The 15,453-nt window shown below is 47.7% G+C and overlaps 1 protein-coding gene across 1 annotated transcript; it reads right to left on the bottom strand.

The window, feature by feature from the left end:
* Window positions 1–1,295: 1,295 nt before the first annotated feature.
* LOC113758959 (protein trichome birefringence-like 19) lies at window positions 1,296–13,955 on the bottom strand. Its single transcript, XM_027301624.1, has 2 exons — window positions 13,479–13,955; window positions 1,296–2,105 (listed from the first exon to the last, which is right to left on the bottom strand). Exons 1-2 carry the CDS (start codon window positions 13,953–13,955, stop codon window positions 1,296–1,298), a joined length of 1,287 nt encoding a protein of 428 aa, XP_027157425.1.
* Between the last annotated feature and the right edge of the window lie 1,498 nt (window positions 13,956–15,453).

Below are 15,453 nucleotides of genomic sequence, written 5' to 3'. Positions count from 1 at the left end.
ACACAAGGTGGCTTGTAATTAGTGCAGGCAAAAGTTTTTATTAAGTTCGGACTTTGGCTTTTATAGCTGCTAAAAAAAATTGGTTCAAAATGCCCTTTAATGTTTATACATTAAATACTGGAATATCTAGTCATTAGTGCATTCGGCCAACTGAAGCTCCTGCTGAGTGGCCGAACCATTATCCGAATGCGTGTACGTGAACTAGGCTTCATTACTTCGGAATGCCAAAATTCATCTGCAGTGTTCAGTAATGTGGCCAAATAACCAGTTATGTTTTCTTCAATAGACATTTCAGATGGCCCAGAATGCTTTTCAATGGCCGATCCGGTGGTCGAGAAAAGCCAGAGAGTTTCATTGATTGGCTCCTACACTCTCCATCTACTTGTTCCACCATCCGAAATGGACTCAATTGCAACATGTCACCCTAAATTTTGTCCAAACAATCATCCAGACCATCAACGAAAATATATATCATGTCTTCCTATATAAGAGAGTTATATTTCTGAATATCAGCCACATACTATATTGGATTAGCCAACAGAAGTCAATCTCCCTCCACAAGCCTTGGAAGTCATTGTAATATTTTTCTATGAACCCTCTAGTTTGTCTCATCTGAATCACCTTCCTTCAGAGTTCATAAACTTTGAGAAAAATCACTTTTGTCATAGGAGGTTCTAGCAAGTAGCAACCACATCACATACCGTTTTTGTGGTGAGCAATCAGACAAAGCTGCTAATCAGAGTTGGATCCATAGATTTGATCAACCATCCCTCACAATCGAATCTTTAACCCTCCATTGTGGAAAAGTTGGATCCATCGATGAAGGTTGTGAAACCTCTCCATTAATGTATCCCAACTTCTTTCGGCTTGAGATATGCATCTCAATAATCCGGGACCATAAATCATGGTTTCATCCAACTTGATGCTAAAATTCATCATGGAGGAATCATTTTGTGGTGTAGCCTTTTGGCTCTTGGTCGTGACTTCTACCGTTCTTGCAATAAAGTCTTCTAGGATGGAGTCAGTTTTATTACGTTCTGCCACTTTAGATGATTCCACTATAGTTTCAAGTGCAAATTTAAATCAAAGTAGTATTTCAAGTGGAGACTTTAATATGTAATATATTATATAAGAGATTTAGGGAAATATTTTTGTATGTCTCAAAGGTTTACAATGATGCACTCATCAATCTAGCCACCATTTCAGTTTTTAAAACTAATCCAATATAATCAATTCCATCCTAATTGATCTTTTCTTTGAAATTCAAATGCAATCAAATAATATCTACATTCAACTCATTCCAATACAAACTTACCCCCAATTTTTTCAAGCATTTCCAGGTATGACTCCTTACCTTCCATTTTCAACATGTGAAGCAAAAAGTCATTCCACGAATCAATAGGTCCAGGCAAGCACCAGTGGACACAATCGTTATACAATGTCACATTTTCCTTCGGCCAGTGCCCATATTTACTAGGATGGCCATCTGGTCTTAGCAACATGGCTTGAGTTGTATCAAATAACTTAAACCTCAACCCTTTTTCCTCCCATTCTTTCTCTGCAGCCTTGAATTCCTCCACTTGAGTCAAGTAAATCTCTAACGGTGTACCCTCCAAAGAAATCTCATTTTTCATGTACGGCACTTTTCTTAGGCAATTGCCACCAGCATTCCAGTTCCCATTTTCGTAATGGGAAGGTGGGAAAGTCCTAAGGAATGTTATTCCCTTGTAGTTCTTCAAGCTTTTGAGAGTACCAAAGGCTGTCTTGAGTGCTTTTCGATATCCGTAAGTCATTGAGAGGTCAGTCACATTATCCATTTGACAAGAGCTACAGCCCACAAACTGGTGGTTTTCATAGTAAAAGCTTGGACGATAAAACCAATTCCCAGAGTTGAGGATCACGTAATCAAATTCTTCAATCTTTGAAGCCCAATTCCAATCAACTTCATCAAGGTAGAGATTATAATGGTCTGGCCCTGTATTTGCCTTCCCAGATTTCACCAAAAAGGGTGACCATAACGCTGCAAGGGTGAAGTTGCGACTAGTGTAGTTCCAGCGTCTGAAGTGATCATCTTCTACATATGAGGCGTCAATTGGAGTTTCTACCTGAAATTTGAAGGAATGGAGTTTATCCCTCACAATAAAAACTTCTTCATCCCTAAATGTTGTAAGTGTAATGTGAAAATTCTAAATACCTTCCCCCCCCCCCCACCAAAAAACAGTAGGATCATCGGTCTCACCCAGTGAATTCTGTACATTACAAATTGCGTCATGTCATTCTTACAACTTTTGATACAAAACTCATATGTTTTGGATATATATATATTTGAATTTTGTCAACTCATACAATTAAATTCGCAATGATACCAAAATTTTATGAATTAACACCGACTGTAATAAAAATTACACGAACCGATTTGAATGGACATAATCTGACTTGCCAGGCCTAATCTGAAATGGTAATCTAAGCTTGCTATTGATATATTTTTATTTAAAAAGCTATCAGAAATGGTGTATATTTATCGTGAATCCCTAGCTATTCATTAATAAAGAAAGCAAAATAAAATGTACTGGGAAGGGGACATGAAACCGGGCATTCATTTTAGTAATATATGTGAACATCTGGCATGGCCATACTTTCAATTTTCAAACCTATACAATGAGAAAATCAACCAACAATGAGAATTCTTGACTAAAATATTAACATGAGACACGGTCTATGTATTTTCCAATATGTTGTTGCTGTTTAATACCGTATTTGTCTTTGGTTGTACTTCTCTGAATTTCGAGGATAGCAAGTGTAGTGGGGTGAACCTGCGCGTGCCACGTGTCAGCTCGGCAGGTCTTGCTCGTCAGGTCGGCTGTGAGACCTCGCAACTCGCAGGCGCAAGCTCGGCATATGGAGGCCAGCTCGGCCTTACTTATCGATTCTTGAGATGGGCCTGTGGGCCGCCGTCTCCGAACTTATAGGAGCCGCCGCACGAAACCCTAAGAAGACTCCGAACCCTAAGGGGACGCTGACTCCAATAAGGAAACTGCCACCCATTCTGCTCTATATATAATCAGCGTAAGGACTATACAAGGTACGCAAACACAAGTATTCTAGACTATTGCTCAGAGTATAAGCTCACTGACTTGATCGTCGGAGATATTCCGGGGACATCAGTCCCGCACTTGATTTTCCCTTGTAGGTACGCTAGCTCGGCCTCCTCTCTCAGGTCGATTGCGCCTGCTCCGCTCGGCTCGCTACAGCCCAACTCGGATCTGGTTTTTGGCAGTCGCATCAATTGGCGCCGTCTGTGGGAACACGTAACTTCTCTTGCGAGTCATGCCAAAGACGAGGTCTCAGAGGAATGCCGATGGTTCTAAGGGGAACGGAGGAAGCGGCCCCCAACAGTCTGCTCGGAGTCCGACCCCTGGAGGCGAGGGGACGGGACTCTCGCGGATCCCGCCGGAGCAACTGGTTCAGGCGGTAGCAGGGAACCTGCCCACTTTCGAGGCCATTGTGAATTACCTCAAGAGGCAGACAGGAGGGCCTCTGGGCCAGGAGCCTAAGAACTCGGAGGGTCCAACCGAGTCCAGGGCGGGGAGCCCCAACCCCCAGCTCAAACGCGTGCGCCGGGAGCCCTCAAGTGAGCACGCCGACGTGGGGGAGCCCACTCACAAGCACTCCCGAACTGAGCACCCGGAGCCTGTCCGGAGGTATTCTAGGGATGAACCCTCACCTCGGAAAGAGCAGCTCCAGGTGCAAGACGAGCTAGACCTGCTCTTAGATGCCGAGGCGGACAGGTACATCGCGTCCCCTTTCGTGCCAGATATAGAGAACTATCCATTGCCCGCGAAGTTCAAGATACCCAACATGAAGCCTTACGATGCGACCTCGGATCCGGAGGATCACTTGTTTGCGTTCCTGACCCAAATGCGTCTGCAAACTGCCGCAGATGCGGTCAGGTGCAAGACTTTTCCCATGTTTCTGGAGGGGAAGGCACGTCAGTGGTTCCAAGGGCTCCCCCCCAGGTCCATTAGGTCCTTTGCTCAGCTTGCTCGGCTGTTCGCAGCCCAGTTTGTCTCATCACGAGCCTTCTCCAAGAGCACGGCGCACCTGATGACCATTCAGCAAAGACCTGAGGAATCCCTACGTGAATACATGGTGCGTTTCAATAACGAGTCCCTTCAGGTCAGGGATCGAGATGACAAGGTGGTTATGGCAGCCTTCATTAACGGGCTGCGCAAGCAGAAGCTCTACACCGAGCTCGTGGAGAGACCTCCCAAGTCGGTACGGGAAATGCTGGACCGAGCTCATGAGAAGGCCAATGCGGAGGAGGCTAATCGCCTTAAGAGCGCGCAAGAAAGGCTGAGGGATGACAAACGTAGGAGGGGAGCCGACCAGGTGGAGGCTCGTCCCAACCAGGGAAGAAAGAGCACTTACGATCGCCTCCCCAGGAGCCGTCCAAGTGGGGGAGATAAGCCCTGGACTAATCTCACTGCACCTCGGGCTCGGGTGCTGGCAGTCATGGAACAGGAGGGGCTCTCCCGACCTCCTCGACCTTTGGGAGGGGACAAAAGCAGACGGGACCAAGGGTTGTTCTGCGCCTATCATCGAGATGTGGGGCATGACACGGAGGACTGCCGCCACCTCAAGAAGGACATCGAGAAGCTGATCAAACGAGGTTACCTCGGGCAGTTCATACGAGAGAACCGAGCTGACCAGCAACGAGGGAGGTCCAGGTCAGAACGACCAAGCTACCTCCGGGATCGGCTTCAGGGGCCTCATGATCGAGCTCCTGAACAGGAAACGCAGAATCTGGCCGGGGTGATTAATACCATTGCAGGAGGACCGGCTGGCGGGGATAGTCATACAGCTCGGCGGCACAATCGACCTCCTCCCGCGGGGGAGAGCTCGGCCAAGCGTCTGAAGATGTATGAGGAGATTATCTATGGACCAGAGGACGCAGTCCCTCTGGCCTCCAATAATCACGAAGCTATCGTGATTGAGGTCATCACCTGCAATTACAAGGTGAAGAAGGTATACATAGACAACGGGAGTGCTATAGACGTGCTGTATTACAAGACTTTTAAAGAGCTGCAGCTGGAGGATAGGCAGCTGGTCCCGGTTCGGACTCCATTAATCGGGTTCGCAGGCCCTCCCGTAAGGCCAGAAGGAATGATCACCCTCATGGTTACGGTCGGAGTATCCCCGAGGTGCCGAACTGTTCCGGTGAACTTCGCGGTAGTTAAGGAGCCGTCGTCATACAACTTGATTTTGGGACGGCCCACACTGAATGCCCTCCGAGCTGTTTGTTCTACGTTGCACCTCAGCATGAAGTTTCCCACCCCCGAGGGGGTGGCTGAGGTGCTCGGGGATCCGGAAGTGGCCAGGGCATGCTACATTGCTACCCTCAAGGGTAAAGAGAAGTTAGTAGCCCAGACAGTGTGCTTGGAGCCCTGGGAGCCCATGGAGAAGGGAGAGAGATTGGAAACTGACGAGGGATTAGCCGATCTGCCCGTCCAGAAGGGCCGACCTGAGCACACCGTGAAGGTCGGCACGGGCCTAGCCGAGCTGGTCAAGAGCTCATTTGAAGCTCTCTTGGAGGAATATGCTGAGATCTTCGCTTGGAGTGCGGATGACATGCCAGGAATCCCCACCGAGCTGGCGGTTCATAGGCTACAGGTGGATCCCGGCGTCCGACCCGTGAAACAGAAGAAAAGGAACTTTGCTCCTGAACGAAAGGAGGTCGTCAAAAGCGAGGTGGGCAAGCTGCTGGAGGCCAGGATCGTTAAGGAGGTCTATTACCCGACCTGGTTGGCTAATCCTGTGCTGGTTAAAAAGGAGGAGAAAGCCTGGAGGATGTGTGTGGATTTCACGGATTTGAATAAAGCTTGCCCTAAAGATTGTTACCCACTTCCCCGGATTGATCAGCTCGTGGACTCAACGGCAGGTTATGAGATCTTCTGTTTCTTGGATGCTTTCAAGGGGTACCATCAGATAGCTTTGGACGAGGAGGACCAGGAGAAGACCTCGTTTATCACCGAGGATGGCACATATTGTTACGTCACCATGCCGTTTGGTTTAAAAAATGCAGGCGCAACCTATCAAAGGCTGGTAAACAAGTTGTTCAGGAATCAGATCGGTCGAAACCTGGAGGTGTATGTGGACGATATGTTGGTGAAAAGCCGAACCCAGGAACAGTTCGTCTCCGACCTGAGGGAGATTTTCGAGATCCTTCGACACTCACGCATGCGACTAAACCCAAAGAAGTGCACTTTTGGGGTCAGGTCGGGAAAATTTCTGGGGTACATGATTTCCAAAGAGGGGGTGAGAGCCAACCCGGACAAGGTTAAGGCCATCATGGATATGGCTCCACCCCGGAATATTAAAGAGGTGCAGCGTCTGACAGGAAGGATGGCTGCCTTGAACAGGTTCTTGTCCCAATCGGCAGTTCGGGGGTCGCCTTTCTTTAAGGCCCTGAAAGGAGGTCGGCAGTTCGAGTGGAACCCGGAGTGCCAGAAGGCGTTTGACGAACTTAAGGAACATCTCGTTAGGTTGCCAGCTCTGACCTCTCCTGAGGTGGGGGAAACCCTGTTCATCTACCTAGCTGCGGGAGAGGGGGCTGTAAGCGCAGTGCTGGTGCGAGAGGAGGACAAGTTACAGAAGCCAGTGTATTATGTCAGTCGCGCCCTGCAGGGGGCCGAATCCCGGTACTCGGCGATAGAGCGATATGTCTTGGCGCTAGTTCACGCAGCTCGGAAGCTGAGGACTTATTTCCAAGCTCATCCCGTGGTAGTCATAACGGACCAGCCCCTGAAGCAGATCTTGTCCAAACCAGAGTCTTCAGGTCGAATGGTAAAATGGGCGGTGGAATTGTCTGAGTATGACCTGGGGTATCAGCCCAGGACGGCCATCAAAGCTCAAGCGCTAGCAGATTTCATAGCAGATGGCATCTCTTTTGGGTCAACTGGAGGGGAGACAGACCAGGTCAGACCGCATAAGGAGGTTGAGGACGCGCGTGTCGCCAGAGCCATACAGACCCCGGGGACTGCCCAGGCCGTACAGATCAGAGAGGCAGCCGAGGTCCCACGGACCAGAGACGCTGCTGAGGTCGCGCAGGCCAGTCAGGTAGCAGAGGGCGGATCGGCCAGAGAAGCTGGGGAGACCAGACCGACCCGAGAGGCTGCAGAGGCCAGGCAGGCCGTAGACGCAGCGGAGGTCCAACAGGTCGGAGACGCAGCTGAGGTCGCATATCCCGAAGAAACTGCCAAGGCCGAACTAGTCGGGACAGCAGTCCAAGACGGGGAGGCTAGGAAAACAGCGAAGCAAACAAAGCCTACGTGGACGCTGTATGTGGATGGCGCGTCCAGCAAAGAAGGATGCGGAGCAGGGCTTCTCCTAATCAGCCCTACGGGAGAGGAGCTGCCTTACGCGTTAAGGTTTGATTTCAGAGCATCTAATAATGAATCTGAGTACGAAGCTCTAATTGCAGGAATGGAGATGGCTCGGAAGTTAGGGGCCAGTTCGTTGAAAGTCTATAGCGACTCGCAGCTGATAGTTAACCAGGTAGGGGGAAGCTACGAGGTCAAAGAGGGGACGCTGAGAAAATACGTGGCCAAGACACATGAGCTGAAGGGCCTGTTTGAGCAGTTTGTGCTAGAGCAGATCCCGCGGAGTCTGAACAAGAGAGCTGATGCCCTATCCAAACTGGCCTCCACCTCGGTTGGCACCCTAGGTCGGGAGATAGTTGTGGAGGTCGTCAGGAATCGGGCATATGACCAGGTCAGTACTGCGGTCATCCAGGTGGTGAGCTCCTGGATGGACCCCATTGTTCGATACTTGGCGCATGGGGAACTCCCCCCGAGCAGGACAGAGGCCCGCAAAATCCTCCTTAAGTCGCAGAGGTACACGCTTGTGCAGGGAATCCTGTATAGGAAGTCCTACTTGCAGCCTTGGCTGAGGTGTATGACACCTGAGGAGGGGAGCTATGTCTTGCGCGAGTTGCATGAGGGCATCTGTGGCAATCACGTTGGCTCCAGGGTATTGGCCAAGAAGGGAATGCTGGCCGGATACTATTGGCCCACCATCTTCAGGGACTCGACCGAGCTGGTAGCTCGATGTAAGTCTTGTCAGCTACATGCTCCAGTTCATCATGCCCCAACTCGGGAAATGATCCCTCTTCATAGCCCGTGGCCGTTCTTCCAGTGGGGAATTGACTTGCTAGGACCTTTTCCCCGAGCTCCCGGTGGCCATGAGTACTTGGTGGTGGCGATTGATTACTTCACCAAGTGGATAGAGGCTGAGCCACTTAGTACGATCAGTTGTAGGTCGATACATAAGTTCCTCTGGAGGAACGTAGTCTGCCGATTTGGCATTCCCAGGGTTCTCGTTTCGGATAATGGCCGGCAGTTCGCAGATCATTCGCTTCAGGAGTGGTGCACTGAGCTCGGTATCCAGCAGCGCTTCACCTCAGTAGGGCACCCCCAGGCCAATGGGCTGGTCGAGAATGTGAACCGGACCATCCTGCACGGCTTAAAGACAAGGATCGAATCAGCCCGGACGGGTTGGCTGGACGAGCTGCCCACCATACTATGGGCTTACCGGACTACGCCTCGGACGGCCACACAGGAAACTCCGTTTGTCCTAACATATGGGGTGGAAGCAGTGATCCCTGCGGAAATTGGGATGCCTTCGGCCAGGGTACAACACTTCGTGGCCCAAAGCAATGAGGAAGAGATGCGACTCGATCTAGACTTACTCGAGCATCGAAGAGAAGAAGCGGCTATAAGGATGGCAAAGTATAAGGGCCAGGTTGCACGCTATTACAATGCCAGGGTAAGGCATCTTTCTTTTAAACCAGGGGACCTGGTAGTACGCAGAAATTCAGTCAGCCGAGCTGTGGGCACAGGCAAGTTAGACCCGAACTGGGAAGGCCCGTACGAAGTAAGGGAAGTTGGCCGAGCAGGCTATTGCAAACTGGCTCGTCTGGATGGAAGCGAAGTCCCACGCACGTGGCACAACTCGAATTTAAGGCTTTTTCTTTAAGAATCCTGCCCGAGCTGAAAATGGTCGGCTGGACAGGTCTGCTTTTATTTTAGTAGTTCGGCATTGGGAATTATGAATGTATTCAAAGCTTTGAAATGAAATAGAAATTTTTATAAGTGTTGGGAAAGGAAAAGGCCGCATATATTCCAAATCAAAAAGCATGTACAGGTAGGGGGCCATACAAAACCGAGCTGGACAGCTCGGACCCTACTCTAGCCTAACATCCTACAAGGCTAGTCTAAGTCCTATCAGCTTAGCTCTCCCCTTGTTGCTCTTGCTCTGGCTCTGGGGAGAGGGCAGGAAGATTAGGATCAGCAATCAGGGCAGCCAGGTCGCGCCCATTGGAGTAACCTGTGACGAGCCTGTCAATTTGGTTGGTAGATTGGGGGTTGAAGTCAGGCCATTTGCTCAGGTCAAAGCCTGGCAGCTTCAGGGACTCCACGTCCATCAAGGCTTTTGTGTAGCCGAGCTGCAGGACAGGGCCATTGAGGAGGGCCAGGTCGTTCATGAAGACCTCAGACTTCTTGAACTCTTTGACGCTTAGCTGGCGCCCTTCTTCCCTTGCCGCCTCCACCAGCTCGGCCGATTTTTTCTGCTCTACCTCCAAAGTCGCAGCCAGTTCGGCCGCCCTCTTTTTTTCCAGTTCGCAGGAGGAGTTGGCATCTGCGAGTTGCTTCTTCAGGGTCTCCAGCTCGGACTCTGCAGCTTCGAGCTGGCTCGACAACTTCTCTTTGGCAGCATCGACCTGGGACAGGTTGACCCCCATGTTCTCATATCGCTGGGCCAGCTCGGCCCCCGCCACGTTGAGCTGCATATTAGTTACTGATAAGTAGGCAGCAAAACTCGAAAGGATGTCAGAGAGTGTTGGTTAAGAGGTTACCTGCGTGGTGCTGAGGTAGAAGTGCTCTAACAGCTCAGCGTTGGAGGCGAGTTGGATGAAGTGGTGATCACGGGGGAGTACCGCGCCTTTGACGAGCTCCTTCGCCACCTCAGGGAACTGAGCTCGGTCGTTCACTGACAACCCCCACTTCGGGCAGAAATGGTGGGGGTGCGGGTGTGAGCCCAGCTCGGTAGGGGGCTTCAGGGGAATCACGTTCCTCATGCGCCACATAGCAGGGGGAGATTGTGACGAAGCCTGCTGCTCGGCGGAGCTCACCCCATAATGAGAAGCAATGGCAGCTGAGGGCTCCTCCTGGGACTGGGGGGAAGCCGCCTCTGTCCTGGCCTTCTTGGCCGTGGACTTCTTTCTTTTCTTCTTTGATCCCTCCCCCAGTGAAGACTGAGCGGCAATCTGGGGAGTGGACACAGGTGGGGGTAGAGGCACCGTGCTGCTCGGCGCTGTGGAAGGCGCAGGAGTTGGCGTGCTCGCACTGCCAATTCCGCCAATGTTCAGCAGCTGGGAAAACCTCTTCACTGCAGGACAGAAACACATAGTCAGTCAGGATGATGAGGACTCCTGGAAAGGAGCAGGTCGAGAAAATTACAAGCTGTCAGCTCCTCGGGGGTGATAGGTCGGAGATCGGGGGCAGGGTCGTTCACCTCTGCTCGGATTAGCCCCGCCGACCAGAGCTGGGCATTGTTAAATTCCTTCACCTTCAGTTGAGCTTCCGAGCTGACCAAGTGGTCTAGCTCGGCCTCGGGCAGAGGAGAAGGGATTGGATCGGTTACTTGGGTATCCTCTCTCCAGGTTAGGGGAGGAAACCCAGTATTCTTCACAAAAAAGAAGTAGGCTTTCCAGCCCTTGATGGAAGAAGGCATATGAGTGAACAGTTCGCGGGTAGGAAGTTCCCCTCCGCTCCTGCGAGCAAAGTAGAACCAACCGTGAACTGGGCCACTTACCTTCATCTGAAAGAAGGACCTAAACAAGTTCAGGGAATAAGGGATTTCAAGAGCTCGGCATAAAATAAAGAAGCCGAGGATGGACCGAATGGCGTTGGGAACGACCTGGGTGATTCGAATGCCCCAAAAGGTCAGGATGTCGTAAAGGAATTGGGGAATAGGAAGGCGAAGGCCAGCCACGAGCTGATCCCTGTAGATGGCTACAAACCCGGGGGGAGGTAGGCAAGCGTACTCCCCTGGCTGGGCTGCCCTAGCCTCGAACTGGGGAAGGATGTCATACCTCCCCACTAGCTCATCTACGTCCCCCTGGTCGAGAAGGGGGGGAATAATTTCGACTTCTCCAAAGTCGATGTCTGGCCCCCTAGGGGGTCCTACCCTAGAGCGAGCTGGGGCTACCTCCAGAGGGATCCCTGGGACAGCAGCTCCAGCCCCGGGCTGAGCAGATGGGCCAGGTTGGTCCATGGCTGTAGCGAGAGGTGGGGCTGGGGGAGGGAGATATTCAGAGTCAGACGAGCTGGAAGAAGAGGGGCTGGAGGAAGGTATTTCTATGAATGCAGGTCGGGTAATCCTACGCCTAGGTACTGAGCTAGTAAGGTCTGAGTGTGTGGAGGAAGACGACATAAAAGGAAGAAGAGGACTTACTGGCGGATAGAGGAGAAGAGCTGAGGTGTGCTTAGAAGGTAATCCTACTCTCGGACGACCTCACGGAGTGCGGAGCGAGCTGAGGAAGACTGGAGGAGAAGAGAAAATGAGAAGGAAGGCTTGAAAGTGACGTTTGGTGGGGCCTATTTATAGGCTCCCTGGGCGGGAAGCCGGAGAGTCCCGAGGAATAAATTCGAATTTATTGCGAAGGAGCAGTTACCTTGGAAGACGCGTGAGCTGACAAACCGCCATCATGAAGGACGTGACCCTTGAAGTGACGGTTACGACGGCGGACGTGGCAGTTTTTCGGAGGAGATACGTGGTCGTGGGATTGTGGGTCCCGCACGAAGCCGACGTGACGCTTCGAAGTTTGGTCCAGACCCACATGGCTCATCAGTGACTCTAGACTCAAGGGGGCTGGTGTAGTGGGGTGAACCTGCGCGTGCCACGTGTCAGCTCGGCAGGTCTTGCTCGTCAGGTCGGCTGTGAGACCTCGCAACTCGCAGGCGCAAGCTCGGCATATGGAGGCCAGCTCGGCCTTACTTATCGATTCTTGAGATGGGCCTGTGGGCCGCCGTCTCCGAACTTATAGGAGCCGCCGCACGAAACCCTAAGAAGACTCCGAACCCTAAGGGGACGCTGACTCCAATAAGGAAACTGCCACCCATTCTGCTCTATATATAATCAGCGTAAGGACTATACAAGGTACGCAAACACAAGTATTCTAGACTATTGCTCAGAGTATAAGCTCACTGACTTGATCGTCGGAGATATTCCGGGGACATCAGTCCCGCACTTGATTTTCCCTTGTAGGTACGCTAGCTCGGCCTCCTCTCTCAGGTCGATTGCGCCTGCTCCGCTCGGCTCGCTACAGCCCAACTCGGATCTGGTTTTTGGCAGTCGCATCAGCAAGGAATCTACACAAGCAGCAAAGCTGGTCAGATTCTAACCCCGCAGTTTCATGCTTCCTATTTTAGAATATAATTCTACCTTTCTGATGAATTATCTTTTTCTTCCATCTTCAATATCTTACATGAAATATAGAAATTAAACTTGAGACTTCTCATTTGATGATCCATTAATTTATTAGTTAGGTGGAATGGCTGTAATGTTTTCTTTAAGTAGGTCGTGTCTCTATTTTTTTTTAATTTAATTTCCAATCCAGCTGGATCTTGTCTGGTCTCATATAATTTATAAAGAAGTCACTGGCCAAGCAATGCAATTGGAAAGCCATAATTTTTAGATATTCTAACTTGAGAAGTCTCTGCCTTTGTATCTAATGATGGAATAAGACTTTGTCTCTACTTCACCGTGTGCTGTTCTTGTGATATTTGTCTTGTATTTGATTGCCTTGATTATCTGTCACCATTATCTAGTCTTATTTTACATCCTAACTAGAATTACTCAAAAGGGTAATTATATGAACTTGGAAGCGGTATTCTACACGTTTCATGATGATTTGGACGTAATTATGGCCCAAGCGTGCTGAAAACCTTCATGAACAAAGTCCCACTAGTTAGTAATTATAGGTTGGGCCTCTCTCAGTTACTTTTCTCTACCATTGTCAAACTATTTGCTTACATGCAAATAATTAATCACTTCTTTTTCTCTACAAATTCGTCTTTTAAAAAAAAAAAAATCTAGTAGGAGAAGAATAGGATTTAAAAAACAGAAAGGGAGCAGAAGAATTAGAACCCAGTACTTCTAATTTGTGAGGTCTCAATATTAACCACTAAATCAAAAAAGTCTGTAGCAATTATAAGACTTATTGGACAAATTACAAAAATTAAGATAAAGGTCTTTAATGAGTGATTTAATAAAAGAAATGACACAAATTAGAAACAAAACTTCGCTGAGCAAATTGGAACTTAAATGGTTTGACGAGCACTAGTACATTTTACCCGTCTATTTACTTAAAAAAAAAAAAAAAAAACTACCTGTTGATGGAAGGGATAATAACATACCTTGGATAAGAGGCATATTAAGGATTGCATGTGGTTTCTTCCCAAAGAATCCCCTAGAAATGCCATCGACTTGCCTTTGACGATATCAAGAAACTCATTTGGATTGAAGATAGGTAACTCACAAGCGTCCGGTTTCCACCTCCATTTCATAAACTCATCATCTGGCCTTCCATATTTCATGCAGTTCTGATACTCATGAATCGCCCAACACGTAGAATTTGTGTAGTATGGCGCCTTGGGGTTAGGTATCCATTTTCCAGTAAAAATGTCACACTTTTCATTATAGATAGCCATCTTTGTGAACTTAACTTCTGCACGTTCGGGAGGCTGTGAAACAGCAGAAGTTCTTGACATAAATTCGTATATTGGTAAAGGGCAATCAGGTTTCACAATAGCCAGAAGAATCAGTGCAGTAAGGAGAAGAAGTATAATAGGAATTTTCTCCACCTTTCTGTTCATGAATAGGGGAAGCTCCATGGCTTGGGTTAAGGAAGTGAATGATGAATGAGGGATCTCAGCGCTTACATATAACGTAAGTCCTTGGACTGCAGTTAGAGGGTCGGATTATTATCTAAAACCATGTGGAAGATCAATTCAAACTTCTTTAATTAGGAGTAATATCTTAACATATCATTAACAAGCAATCACACCAAACATGTCTATACAATTATGTTTAGGGATTTTCATTTTCTCCACCTTATGTGGACATTTTGGATCCTGAGAACTTGGGATATAGCTATGTTTGATAATAATTTCTCCTCAAAATAAGTTTGGATAGAAAATTGAAATATTATTTACTCTCTCTATCCTAATTATTTGGTCATGTTTCAAAATCCAATTTTATAAAAATAGTGGTTTGATTGTGATGTTTGTATTTCTCTTTCAATTTTACTCCTATAAATTTAAAATTTAAATTTAAATAATAACATGCATATGGTTAGACGGAAGGACTATGTTGGAAAGAGAGACTAAAAAGTATTTTGACTTTCTCAACCGAACAAATATTTTGGGACAACATAAAATGGAAAATAGGACACTTTCAATAGGATGTAAGGTGTAAAATATATATTGTAGAACTTTTTATGACGTGATATATGTGATATATAAAGTTGATTGGAAAGATAAAAAAATGAACTAAAAAATATGTTTGTGATATAAACAAATAATTTTTACAAATAATACCTATTCAAACAATTGTTAGCCGATACTCAACATATTTATTTTAGTCTTTAGATTTGGAACTAGCTGGGGTCGTGAAATCCAGGGGCCAATATTTATACATGTGATGTACCCACGTCCTGAACATGTAAAATCTAGGATGCAACCAAGGACTTGTCCTTCAACATGGAATTCTTGGTTTGGAGGAATCGAAAGCGCCACTCGTAGAAGCAAGACAGTCAGCATCCTTCACAGCTGAGAATCATGAGATTCAAGTTGGACACATTTCACTTTCGCACCCTGAACTTTTAATGATTTTCACTTTGCTCCCCCAATTGAAATTTTACGAATATTGCACTCCACGCTTGCAGTTTTGTCTTGTGTTATTCCAAATTTTATTATTGTTAGAGAAACATATGTTTTTAATGCACACGCACCACTAGGCAGCAAATTAAATCCACATTGCACCCTTAACTTATTCCCATTTTTGTTTTACATTTTGAAGTCTAATTTTAGACACATTGTAGCATCTAATTAGTTCCTTTTAATGTGTTATTCTAGATTTCTTTAAATGTGCAATCCGTTAATTTTAGCCTGGTACTTGACACTCAATCACTGCCTTCAAATTTTTTTTTCTCATATTGACATGATTAACTAACTAAATATTGACATGATTAACTAAATATTGATGAAACTACAAGAGTTTAATGTAGAAATGCCCAAGTAAAGAAGTGAACAATGAATGAGGGATCTTAGTGCTTACATATAATATCAGTTGTTAGATGGTCATAGTTCAAATTATATTTTAGAACCATGT

The sequence above is a fragment of the Coffea eugenioides genome, unplaced genomic scaffold (genome assembly GCF_003713205.1).
Source record: "Coffea eugenioides isolate CCC68of unplaced genomic scaffold, Ceug_1.0 ScVebR1_80;HRSCAF=406, whole genome shotgun sequence".
In the NCBI taxonomy this organism is placed as follows: Eukaryota; Viridiplantae; Streptophyta; class Magnoliopsida; order Gentianales; family Rubiaceae; genus Coffea; species Coffea eugenioides.
The sequence above is the reverse complement of the archived record's forward strand: the minus strand, read 5'-3'. Positions and strand labels throughout refer to the sequence as shown.

Excerpts from the sequence above, each read along its gene's own strand:
- LOC113758959 (XM_027301624.1), bottom strand. The coding sequence starts at position 13,955 with ATGGAGCTTCCCCTATTCATGAACAGAAAGGTGGAGAAAATTCCTATT. Across the intron at positions 2,106-13,478 it reads TAATATGCCTCTTATCCAAG|GTAGAAACTCCAATTGACGC; the intron begins GTATGTTATTAT and ends TTCAAATTTCAG.